This window comes from Cheilinus undulatus, linkage group 3 (genome assembly GCF_018320785.1).
Source record: "Cheilinus undulatus linkage group 3, ASM1832078v1, whole genome shotgun sequence".
Lineage (NCBI taxonomy): Eukaryota > Metazoa > Chordata > Actinopteri > Labriformes > Labridae > Cheilinus > Cheilinus undulatus.
Genome location: NC_054867.1, coordinates 43,244,722 through 43,257,944, shown reverse-complemented (window position 1 = coordinate 43,257,944; position 13,223 = coordinate 43,244,722). Strand labels below are relative to the sequence as shown.

General features: G+C 39.3%; 1 protein-coding gene across 1 annotated transcript in view; it reads right to left on the bottom strand.

Moving 5' to 3' along the window:
- Nucleotides 1–13,223, bottom strand: part of tafa3a (TAFA chemokine like family member 3a) — a 223,682-nt gene that overhangs the window by 19,025 nt on the left and 191,434 nt on the right. The window contains exons 3-4 of the mRNA XM_041783309.1: nucleotides 2,934–3,083; nucleotides 2,044–2,168 (exon numbers count right to left, since the gene is read on the bottom strand). Coding sequence (XP_041639243.1) covers nucleotides 2,044–2,168; nucleotides 2,934–3,083 — 275 coding nt within the window. The remainder of the gene's footprint in view (nucleotides 1–2,043; nucleotides 2,169–2,933; nucleotides 3,084–13,223) is intronic.

Sequence of the window (13,223 nt, the reverse complement as noted above, 5' to 3'; positions counted from 1 at the left end):
ATCCACCATAGCCAGCCACTTCAGGCAGGCAGGTTTCTTTGGCACCTAGGGGTGGAAATCACGAAAACGAAAACGAAAAGAAAAGAGGTTTTCTGGATAAACACCTTGCAGACTTAAGCTCCTAAGAGGCTAAATGATGAATTTTGGCTAAATGTAATGTTATAAGAATTTTTCCAATTTTCTTATTGTTATCATCCAAAGAATACACCTCTCTTCAAATGTCTACTAATTGATGAATTGTAAAGATACATGAAGAACTGACCAGCTCCATCACTAATGCCAGTGGTTCCTTGATTGGATAAATTAAGACCACGGCAGTCTGTATGTACAGATACTAAACTGTTTAAAATCTGCCATCATACCTGATGAAGGTTGATTTGACTGAAGCTTAGTGTGTTTCAATAAACAAATAAACAAAATAAACAAAATAAACAAAAAGCAGGGGCTTTTTCGAGATTTTTAAACATTTATCCTCTAAAGCTCATGGCATATGGTCAGGTGTGCAGAGACCTTTTCAACATATCCAGGCAGTATTTACCTGACTTACCAGATAGACTGTTTCATATCTTCACTGCATGGGTTTAATTCACATTTATCTGGGAAAGATCACATAGAGAGTGTTTGGGAAGGGCAGGTCAGCTTGACAGGCAAACTCTGCAGTATCACATTAACAGTGGAGCATGACGTGGATAAAACTTAAGCTGAGGTCAGCTGAGAGTAGAGCGAAAACGTCTTCTTTGCCAAGAAAAGCTTATGGTGTAGCTCTTTGCCCGCTTTAATAAGGAAGTGTGGCACAAGTCTAATAAAACTGCCTCTTTCCTACTACTAATCCCTTCAGCTACTGTATACACCCCCCCGATTGCAAACCTGTGCTGAAGCTGGTCAGGAGAAGCGTGAAAACATCTTGCAGAGCTTGTAAATGCTCTTGTTTTCATGGAGAAATGTGGTGAAATCCTGATGAAACTGCTGCTGTGGCTACATTCTAGCTAATTGCTCCACCAGCAGCAATACCGATACCACCATGGTAATTCAGATAAAACTGCCGCTACATCCGAGCCAATTGCTACACACTAGTGGAAGACATCGCTGTTGGCTTTCAGTACAACTACACTCCACCCATAGCTACTGCTTCGTCATCCTCAAACTAGTCCAAATCATGTTCAGTGTGGCACAAATGGTGTGGACTGGAGCTTTTTCAAGATGGATTTGCCTAATGGCAGACTGGCAAATCCATCTGCTCTGCAAGCTTAGGCAGCATGGCAGTGGCCATTAACTGAAGCTACAGTGGCTACTAGTGGTAGGTGGCTACTGAGGGTTGCAGCTTTAACCATATAGCTGGCTAATCGTGCACATCCGTAAAGTAAAAAGGGAGCCCTAACAACAACCGATGTTTTATGATGATGCAGTTGCACTCAGAGACCTTCATGTAATACTAAAGCACATCAAACTGACCTTCTACCTGGTGTTGCTTTAAAAAGTATTTCCCTGCTGTAGGAGTAACAGGGGTCGATGCTTTGGTTTTTAGTTGTGCTGCAGCTTCTGCAGAACGTCCCGCTCTCTTCTATAGATTTACCCTTTTTCTCCCCACACAGTATGGTAAGAGCTCCTGCATTGACTACCTAATCTACAATAAATAAGCGGTTTAAGTAAAAATACAATAAACAGGAAGTAGTTACACTTCCGTAACAAAGTGTGAGCAGTAGCTAAATAGATATCTGAACCTAAGTGACCCCTTTCTACTGTTGTAAGTCGACTGCTTTAAGAAACACTTCAGTGCCTCTCCCCTGTGAGTCACATCTTCTTCTCCTGCTGCCTCCTACTCCGCACTGCTCTCATCCCAAGTAGATATATAAAAAAACCTCCATAGCTCTCTTTTCCTTAGCTCTCCCTTTTCAAACACTTCAGAAGCACCTCTCCATTATTCTCAGGTCACAACTATCCAAAGCCGCACATTTTGCCTTCCTTTTCATTGGCTCTAATTTATTGCTTTGAAGAGGGGTGCTTGAAGAACATTGAGACAGAGATTCAGAGAATAAGGCCCACCTTGGTCGTCTTAACTTTGTTTCCTGTACTGCAGCTCCATCCTTTGAGATCAGGCAGCACTTTACACTCCTCTCCATCCATGCAGGGATGCATCTGGCACCACCACTTCTGTGCAACTATGGATGCTGAAGAGAGGAGAAGAGAAACTGTAAATATACAGAGTGGAGAGCAGAAGGCAATTAACAGCCAAGAGGAGCTGAAGCAACAACAAGGCCTTTGGTTTCTCTCCACATCCCAGTGATTGAAGAGAGAAGAGTCTTTTGATCCGTCAGACCTGCCCTGGTGTGTTTTCACGTCTGAATTAAAGGCCGCGGGTCAATGTCAAGCCGCTGAGCGCTGTGAGCAGGTACTCAGGTGTGAGCCGGGTGGATGTTTGTACGTAGGAGGGGGTAATAAAGCGTGCAGAGGAGGCTGGCGCGTCAAGGTCTTAAGCTGCTCCGAGGAGGCCTGCAGGGGTAGAAACAGCTTCCCCTGACATTTCTAACGTGAAAAGAAAAGTGTCAAAATAGAGGAAGCCCCCGCCAGAGCAGGGAGAAGAGACAGGGATCGATTCATCCGTAACTGAGGCCACTTTTGACTTGATATGAAATGACCCGGCCTTCTGCTCTGATATAACCTCTGTAGACAAAAGGGCGAGCAAATAAACTGCTGGGAGATTTGATTTTAAAGATTATAAAGCCTTCAAGTACACAACAGCAAGAAAAAAAAAAATACATCCCTGCATTCTCTGCTTCTTCTTCCTTCAAACAACAAGCCACTCGTACCTAAATAATCACCACGCACAGTGACAGGTGTGACATTTTCACATCGTTTCGTAGCACATTTCCTCCCTAATTAGAAGTCAGTCACAAATCATTACTAAAACCGTAATGAGAAGAAGGCTGGCGTACCGTCTACACAAGATGGAGCCGCTCTTGTTGTCCCCGCCACCTGTCCAGGGAAGCAGGAGCATTTGACAGTCTGGGATCGCTCCTCGATCTTGTTCTTATTGCAGCACCGGTGTGCAGCAATTACCTCACAGGTCCCCGCCTTCACATGAACTGAAACACAACAGAAACACAACGGTGAGGATACATCACAGCATTATGCACAGGAAGAGTTTCTTACAAAAGCATCAAAATAAAAATAACAGAACTGCACAGTTTTGGTTTAAGGCATTTATTTTAAACTGCTCCATTTAAGCTATTAGATGGAAATGGATTTTTTTTCTATGCATCTTTTTATACCAATGAAAATTCATGGTAAAACCAAAAAGCTTAATTTTTTTGCAGATTCTCTCTCTGATTCTCCCGTCTCTATCTTTTAGCAGCAAGTCCATTCATTCTTATGGAAGACACAGAGCTGTACTTATAATACATGATAACTAGAAAGGCACTCGGAGAGCGCAGACCTCCGCCATTAGCCCTTTCTCCCAATAGTGAAGAATCCTTTACAAAATTCCTGGATCCGTCCCCATGTGCCCCCCACCATGGCATTCACCGATTACTCCCTCCCTGGTGGGGTGAAAACACGGCGAGGCAAAGGATTGGCTTCGCTACGGGTGGACTGTCATGTTGGAAGCACTGCCTTCTGGTACCAACAGATGCACTGACAGTCTCACCCATGGTCTCACTGGACAACTGGAAGTCATGGCAGAGGGTGAATATTCCTCTATTCCTCCCAGCATTGTGAGTCTACAATTAGCTGTCTTTCACTCTGTTACTCTCCGACTCGTCTCCTCGACTGGGCGTGCGTCTTTCAAAATCTATAAACCCCAAAACTTTGAATAGAAACACACCCAAAATGCTGCTGGGATTGAAGTTGCTCATGTCCGCCATCTCCTGGTGTAAAGTGGTAACAGTGCAGACCTCCGCCATTAGCCCTATCTCCCAATAGTACAGAATCCTTAAAAAAATTCCTGAATCCAGACGGTGATCCGGATCACTCCCAAAATCTAATCAGTTCTTCCTTATGCTATTTCTAACATTTCCTGAAAATATCATCAAAATCCGTCCACAACTTTTTTGAGTTATGTTGCTAACAAACTAACAAACAAACACATGAACAAACTAACAAATGAACAAACCCACCCGAACACATAACCTCCTTGGTGGAGGTAATTAATAAGCCTAAATAAATCATAAAGTAATTGTGGAAAACATCACTGCTGTTGGGTAGAAGCCTAGTATCTTTGTTCTTTTTCTTTGTTTTGTTTTTGTTGTTTTCTTTTTCTTTTTATAAATCAGTACTTTACTGGTCCAAAACCTAGATTTTTACTATATTCTTGTGAGACCTGGACGTTGACTGATCTCCAGTGGTGCTGTCTTGACTCCTTTGTGATAACTTCTCTTCAGTTTATCTTTGGATAAATTGGCAAGGCTGTGTGTCTCATACTGACTTGCTCAAAAGAGCGAGGATGGGAAGGGTCAGCTGCTCGATATGGGATAAGCAGCTGTGCTTAGGGGACCCTGGCATTTCCTGGGCCGGGTCCAGCTCACCGCATACTGGGTGCCCAGGACCTAGTGTGCTGGTCAAACCCTGGGGGTGACCATAGCATTTGTGGAGGGGACAGCTGAGAGGATACCTGGAGGGATGGGGCATGGGCCTATTGCAGGCCTGGAGGATGGCCAACAGGAGGCCAGAGCAGTACAGAACCAAGGATGATGCAACAAAGCACTGAACCAGCATATGCTCCTATACCAGACCTGACTGTCCCATACAGACTAAACCCCATCATGGCTTAAATTAAAAACGGAAGGGGTCTGTGGTTTCACTTTGTTTTTCTGTACATCATATTTGGTGATGGGAGTTTCAGCTTTTTTAGTCACCTGGATCATTTGGCTGAGCTCTACATGGAGAGGCGGCTCTTTCATCTCACATATGGCTCTTCATGTGGTACCAGTTTGACTTCATTAGATCAGTTTAATTTAACAATATTTGGACAAATAACTGATATTTATGTTGGTATTTTACTCCATTTGCTCTTGATTTTTTTAATTACAAAAATATAATATTGTCTTTTTTCTTAAATATTTATTCTCCCAAAACACCTTGCAATGCCTATATATGTCAAGGAGTACAAAGCGTGTGGTGTGCCTATGGTTGGATAAATGGATGGATGAATGGATGGATGAATGAATGGATAAATGGTTGGTTGTTTGATTTGTTGGTTGAGTGGTTGGTAAGTTAGTTGGTTGGTTGTTGTTGGTTAGTTTGTCGGTGACTTGGCTGGTTAGTAGAGCTATGTGGAGAAAAGATGATCTCTTGTCCGTCAATCAGTTTTCTAGGAAACAAAAAAGGCCCTCAAACTGAAACCAAATGCCATCATCCACATCAAAAGAGGCATTTCTGAAACTGGCTTATTTACAAATGGTACATCAATTGTCATTTGATTTTGGCAATGAATAAACATACAGTTTTTAGCACATAAATATATATTGAAACTCTGCCAACCCATACACCAGACACTCGCTGTCTGGGATATTCAGGGGAAATATAATCCAAGGTCACATGACATGTGTAAAAAAGAATTAAACTGTAGTGATAAAAGGATAAACAAAACAATAAATGAAATCAGATATAATCGAACATCAACACAGAGCTCTGATGTATAAACTAGATGGTGCAAACTTTATTCAGCCATTGCAGTTAGCTGTTCTACAGACCAAACTATGTCGAGACAAGAAAAAGCTAAAGGTCCCATATGAGTGCAAAAGATCGGTCCACGAGTCTAACAGTCATAACAGTCACTTTATCAAGGCACTGTTCTTTCCTCACACATGTGATCCACTCTTGTAGCTGTTGATAGCCATTGACAGCCATCTGAAGCTGACTCTTTCCACCAAGCCGAAAGTCTTTAGTCGCTATTTTGGCTGTTAGCAGGTAAACCTTCTCCACTCTGGTATTATTACCAACTACTGTGACAGGGCTAATGTTTGCTTGTCTTTTGAATCATATGCCCCTCAGAGTTACCAGAGCTGCCATAAAGCAGTTGTTGTCATTTAAGGTGCTGCGCCAGAGCCAATAAGGTCTGCATTACTCATTCATTTCAGCTTTTTATCCATGCTATTGAATTATATTACAATTCAAACAAAGACAGTCCAGCTGCTGTTCCCACAGCATGGCCCTCTTCTTTCTTTCCTTCTGTCTTTCTTGGACAAATGCTTTCATGATTAATAAACGTGTCACCCAGAGCAATTATAGCTTCATTTGTTTTTGGACAACAGTGAATCTTTGGCAAAGAGGAATTAAATATCTGACACACTGGGTTCACAAACAGTATTAAGGAAGATTCATTTTACAATCAGCTTTGTTGTTCTTATGAACTGTTTGCTATTCAGCTAAAGCAATTCCAAAAAATCACCACTTATGAATAATGAGAGCATTTTGCAATGAATCACGACCCTGAAATGAACAGAGCATGCCCTGTTTTTGTCCCTATTCAAGGGGAAGAAAGAGCAAACATCCCTGGCATGTCCCTAAATTTAATATGAAGTTGCTGTTAGCATAGCGTAGCACAGAACCTGAACACAGGGGGGAACTGCAGGTCCATCAGAGGGCATTTAAGCCTGGGCTTGTTTCAGCGTCCAATCACAATGTCTGTTTGAGATCCAGGTCATCTCCCAGATGAATGACCCCACCTTTGAACCTCAGCACACCCACACCTGTCCACGTATCCTTGAGTAACAACTAATCCCTAACCCTACGACCTCAGCAGAGGACAAACGGAGGACTTCTCCTTTGGGATAACACCGCTGTAGTTACAGAACCTACAGAAACACATACACCTTAGAAATGGCTTAATTAAAATCACTTAAGTGCTTATTTAGGGTGAAAGAATGGTACAATATCAATTACAAGGATGCTTTTTTCACTGCTATTAACTTTGATCAAACATCAATACAGCTCTCTCTCGTTTATATTCATTACTTTTCTGCATGGACTCATCTCCATTCTGAGCATGTTTGGGTATTTACACGCAACAATCAGGATTGGATGGTTGGGGAAAAAAACAATAAAAAAAAGCACTGAGAAGTTTTGACATTCCTGTCAGATAAGCCTTAATTATGCCTGTAAAGATTTTCAATTTGGAACTTGACTTGAAAATAGATTGCAAAGGAGCACCCATCTTCCCATTAGCTAGCAATCCGAAAATCTCATCTACAACATTAAAAACATTTCGCCTCCAATCAATACGGCGCTATTCACATTCCCACAAAAGGCAAGACAACAATTGTCGATGGAGTGGCTTTCAGCGAGCAGAAACTTACTGATGCAAAAACAGGTCAAGCTCGGTGCCCTTCATGTGATTATCTTTAAGCCAGCAGCACGCCCTCCGGTCAAAGTTAATTTCACAAGTTGGAAAGGCTTCAAGGGTATATTCTAACTTTGTTGGAGAGAAAAGACGCATGGACGAAAGGCAATCACAAGAGGTCCAACAAGCAAAGACAATTATCACAACTCACCAGATTACAAGGGGAAAAAAGAACGTGTGCATGCTGTCTTTGTCGAGTGAGAGCTCTGTCATTTTTAACCTATCAGCAGAAAAATCAAAAATCAATGCTGCAAAACAATCAGATTTTATATTTAGCTATTTCTGCTACTATGTAACTCAGGAGATAAAACATTCAAATCCATAAAGGATTGGCTGTAATAGATGGACAGAAAACAAAATCATCATATACATCCTTTAAGTTGATGACACATCTGTGTTTATCAAAGGTATTCCAAAAATTCCTCAGGAATACAAAAAGGATTTAATCCTGAAAAACTGATAATATTTGCTTTTCATCACCGAAATCTAGACAGTTCAGTTTAGTTCAGTCAACTTAAGGTCTTTTAAAATTTCCTTTATATTTTAAAATAATCTTTGATTGAATGACATTACGTTTGAGAAGAAATTTATAGGCCTGAAATACATATTTAAAAACCTTTCTTTATTATTTTCAAGAATAATTTTAAATAAATTTTTCCACTTTTAGGTCTTACAGTAAATTCATAACTTTTGCAACCTGAATTCCAAAAGTTATTTTTGGACACTTTACCATATATATGTGTGTATATATATATATATATATATATATATATATATATATATATATATATATATATATATATATATATGTGTGTGTGTGTGTGTGTATATATATGTATATATATATGTGTATATATATATATATATATATATATATATATATATATATATATATATATATTTACACACCAAAGTAAGGTTTATGCCACAGCTGCCCTAAATTAACAGCATTGGTAATTACCAAAATATTTTTTTATGTTTCTGCAATGGTTAATACACCAATATGTAGAAGCTCTTTAACCAAAATGATATTTTTAATGCTAAAATATAATTATTATTGTTATTCATTAATTTTCAAATTTACTGATTTACAAAAAAACTGAAAAAATAGTAAAGCACATTATTATTTCTTGATTAATATGTCAAATGATAGTTATTTACTTGCATTCCTGAACAGAAAAATTAGTTTTAGTGGTTGAATGTTATGCTTGATTCATTTCTGACTTCTCGGAGAAGCCCAGTGAGCTGGCACAAATTTGGGTGTTTGAAATCCCTCATTCCTGTTCAAAATGGTAAAACATGGAGAGCTCACTGAAAATGAAAGAGTCCCATTAAAGCACTTCATCAAAATATTTATGTTTTCTTGTGCACTGCATATATATATATATTAGATATATTAAAAGGAGAACATTTACCTTTTCAAGAAAAATACTGATTGCTCATATGATTGTTCTTTAAGCATTTTAATTTCATTAACTGGCAACAGATCGGTTTCATGACTTAGTATAAAAGGAGCATGCTAAGGAGAGAAGAGAACAGAGGTTCACTTATCTGTGGAAATACTGTGTTTAAAAATTGTGGAAAAATTTCTGAAAAATGTTTGTCAATGTAAAACTGCAAAAACTTTGAATAGCTCATCATCTACAGTAGATAGTATCATCAAAAGATTCACAGAATCCTAAGAAATCTCTGTGTGCAAGGGTGAAAGCTTAAGGCCAACACTGGATGCTCTTGATCTGTGGGCCCTAATGTGGCACTGCATTAAAAACAGGCATGATCCTGTTCTGGAAATCACAGTTCATCATGGCATCTACAAATTGAAGTTTAAGCTGTATCATGCAAAGAAGAAGCCATGTTTGAACATGATTCAGAAATGCTGCCCTCTTCTCTGGGCCAAAGCTCATCTGAAAATGGACTGAGGTAAAATGGAAAATTGTTCTGCGGTCAGCTTAAGCAAAATTTGAAATCCTTTTTGGATACAATGGACCCTGTGTCCTGTAGACAAAAGAGGAAAGGGATCACCCAGCTTGTTATCAGTTCACAGCTAAAAAGCTTGAATCTCTGATGGTATGGGGTTGCATTTGTTCCTATGGAGTGGGCAGCTTACACATCTGGAAAGCAACTATCGATGCTGAAAAGTATATGGAGCTTTAAGAGCAACATATGCTTCCATCCAGACAACTTCTCTTCCAGGGAAGGCCTTGCAGATTTCAGCAGGACAATGCTAAACCACATACCGTATCTATCAGAACAGCATGGCTTCACAATAGAAGGGTCTCGGTGCTGAACTGACCTGCCTGCAGTCCAGGCTTTTAACCAAAGAAACATTTGGAGCCTTATAAAAGGAAAACCCCATTAAAGATGACCCAGAACTGTTGATCCGCTAGAATTCTATGTCAGACAAGAATGGGACAACATTCCTCTCCCGGAACTAGTCTCCTCACTTCACTTCCCAAACATTTACAGACTGTTGTTAAAAGAAGAGGGGATGCTACACAATGGTAAACATGGCCCTGCCCCTACTTTTTTGAGATGTGTTGCTGCCATCAAACTCAAATGAGCTAATGTTTTTCATGAAATGGTAAAATGTCTCAGTTTCAACATGTGATTTGTTGTTTCCGTTCTACTGTGAATAAAATATGGGTTTATGAGATTTGACAATCATTGCATTCTGTTTTTATTTACATTTTATACTGCGCCCCAACTTTTTTGGCATTAGGGTTGTACACAGACTGTAGTCATGAGCTAACTACAGCCCCTTTCACTTAGTACTGAAGGAATCAATGAGTGGATGTGCCAACAGTTAAAGACAAAACTGCTTTAGGGTCACTTGTTTTGGACCCTAAAAAGAGGTTAAAGGTCAGTGCTTGACTCCATGACATTTAATCTTACAGATCAAGCCAAGAACCTCTAAATAATCAAGGACTCCAAAGAAGACATAGAGAAACTTGTTGATGCTTTTATTGTAATAGTGTTTTTACGTGTCTGACTAAAAAATCCATCAGACAGCTGCAGCTCATTCAGGCCAGAGTGCTCACCAACTTTAGAAGACAACACACCAGATCTCTACATTGGCCACCTATGATTAAAAGCATAGATTTTAAAATCCTGCTGTTAGTATATAAAGCATGAAATGGTCTTGGCCAGAAATAACCATCTGATCTTTAGTCCCCTAGGAGGCATCCAGACTCCTGAAGGGATGCGGCTATAGCAACATTTTTCATTAAAAGAAAAGCAAGGAACCACATGGAAAAATGTTTTTGCGCTAATAAGCCTAATAAGTTAATACAACTCAAAATATTACAGGAAACTGATCACCCCCAAAAATGCAAGTAATACTTAATGAAAAAAGAGTATTTCTGTTAAGCCTGGTCATTTTAATCTTTATTTTAGCTTTTATTTCAAACATAAATACAGGAGTACAATGAAGTTGATAAGCTTAAAATGGCTAAGTACCTGCTTCAAAAAATACTGTTTTTTAGTTGTTTATTTATCCTTTTGTTTTGTTTTGTTTTTTTTAACATTTTGTAATCAGGTGCCTCTAATGTGTTGAGTTCTACTATCTCATCAGGAAGTACTTGAAAAATCGATTCACCCTACTTAAAAACTTTAAGGGGATTAGTTTTAACAACTTTTACAGTGCATGATACACTGAAGTCACTCCCTACAGGCAGGACTTCTCTAACTGAGTGGTCAACTTCACTTATGCTGCAGAAGTGTCTAATGCCCAAAGGTATTCTGGAAAACTCTGAAAATGAAAGCTGAAATAGCTATTTGGGATTTTTAAGTTAACACAACTCCTTTTTTTTTTTTTTTTTTTTTTTTTTTTTGCAACATTTTACCGTTTGGTCTCGTTTCGGTGAGAATATAATTCACCAACTTCTTGCATGAGTTATTCAGTATACACGTAATAGACATCACAATCACCTTCCTTTTTTTTTAATGTTAAAAATCTCCCATGCTATGGACATGTGAAACTGTCTGTCTGGCACAAATGGAATGGGCAAAATATTACGAACACCTTTCATTTTGATGCACTGTAGTACACCAATATCACTCATGACTATTCACTTATTTTGTAGGATGATCCCGACAATCAAAAATGAAAATGAAGAAGTTTTGTAAAAGCATAATTGGTGTCAGAAGTGCTGTTTAAGATTGTTATAATGTTATGGCTAATTGATGTAAGCACCATACATACATCATTTCACACAGGACAAAATATAAGAAGTAGAAAAATGTCTGCAATCATTTCAAGGTTGTCTCACAGATTCAAACAAAGTCCACATTCTGTCAGTGATGTCCAGCTTCTCTCCTTGGATCTGCACATTGCTGGAGTCATCACGCTCTGTGAAGGACATATAAACATTTCCGTATCTTTTCATACATCTTCAGTTTGCCCCTGAGTTTATAAATTGAACTTTTTCTATCAAAATATCTGGAGTTTATTTTGTAAGCCCTGCTCTCCTTGTGCTACATCTTTCTGTATGATTTTGGGTGAAAAACTTACAACCTGTTTGCTGAATCCTTGTGAATAAATATTAACTCTTTGTGAGTCTTTTTGTTGCCCTGAATTTGTAACAAATTCATCTTTAAACTTACAATGAGTGCTAATGATCTGTAAACATGACGATTTTTTCCTGTTAAAGGAAATAGTTCCCATCAGCAGAAATGTGAAGTATATATGATAACTCCCTGTATCCTGTCTCTAAACACTGTGGATCAATGACAGATAAAGTTGTATACCACTGCATCATTCCTGCCTCATTGTCTCTTGGTCCACTTTATGATCTGAACCCTGTCTGCCAGGCTTCCACAATAACGCCTTTCCTCGGCTGTACTTTAGCTGTCCGTGTCCGCCCACTCCGCTGTGCTGAGAGAAGAAAGCTGTACAGTGCGAGCGGCGGCTCGTTGGCCTGGGACTGTGGACTCATTAAGGTGCGGGAAGCGGCTGGTCAGGTCTGTCCATGTGGAGAGAAGTGCTGATTAAAAGTGGAGCTGCTGGCAGAGGTCACTGACTCTGAGGCCGATCCTGAAACCACCATGCAGCGTGGACAGGAAGTGAGGTCAGAGGGCAGGGCGCCGTGGTCAACCCAAGCTGGTAACGATCCATACGAGAAGAAACAACCATGAACTGTCTGACAACTGCTGCTCCTATATCTACTGAGCTTTTGGCCTGTGAGAAAAATGTATTTAAAAACTTAACTAGGATGGGATTTATCACTTTACTGTCTTTGTAGTACTGAAATGTGCTACAACAATTCCAAACACCACCATTTTATCATGGCTCACATTTGATTCAGATTACACTCACTGATCAGAAAATTCATTCAAAAACTCTTCACATTAGTTAGGCATAATCTAGTTTCATTTTTTTCTTGATTTTCTGTTTCAGATAACCCCAACTGCTGGAACTTTCCCTTCTATTTTGACACTCGTTCTCTTTCTCTCAACTTTTTCTTTGACTGGTGGTATAAAAACACTTAGCTATTTTAATGTAGGAGGTAAAAACCACACTACAATCCATGTCATGGTGTACAGTCTGGAACATGTGAGAATTTTCCTGGAGTCTTACAGTCCACTATCAGGACTGGTGGCCTGGCTCAAATGTTGAGCCCAGGTTTAAAGTGAACATATGTAAAAGGGATGCTGAATTAATCAATAGAAGGTAAAGAAAAAACATTTTACTTTAACAGTTTGGAGTGGAACTTGAATTATTGTAATCAGGTTGAGATGTATGGTGCGTTAAAGGCACACAGTTTAAAGGCAGATCTGAATGTTGACAGTCATGTTTTATTCATGATCAGCGGTGTTTTGCCTTAAACTTGAATGTAATATATTTATGAATGTAGCTTCTAAAGTGCTCCTGGTGTTCTTTAAATGAATA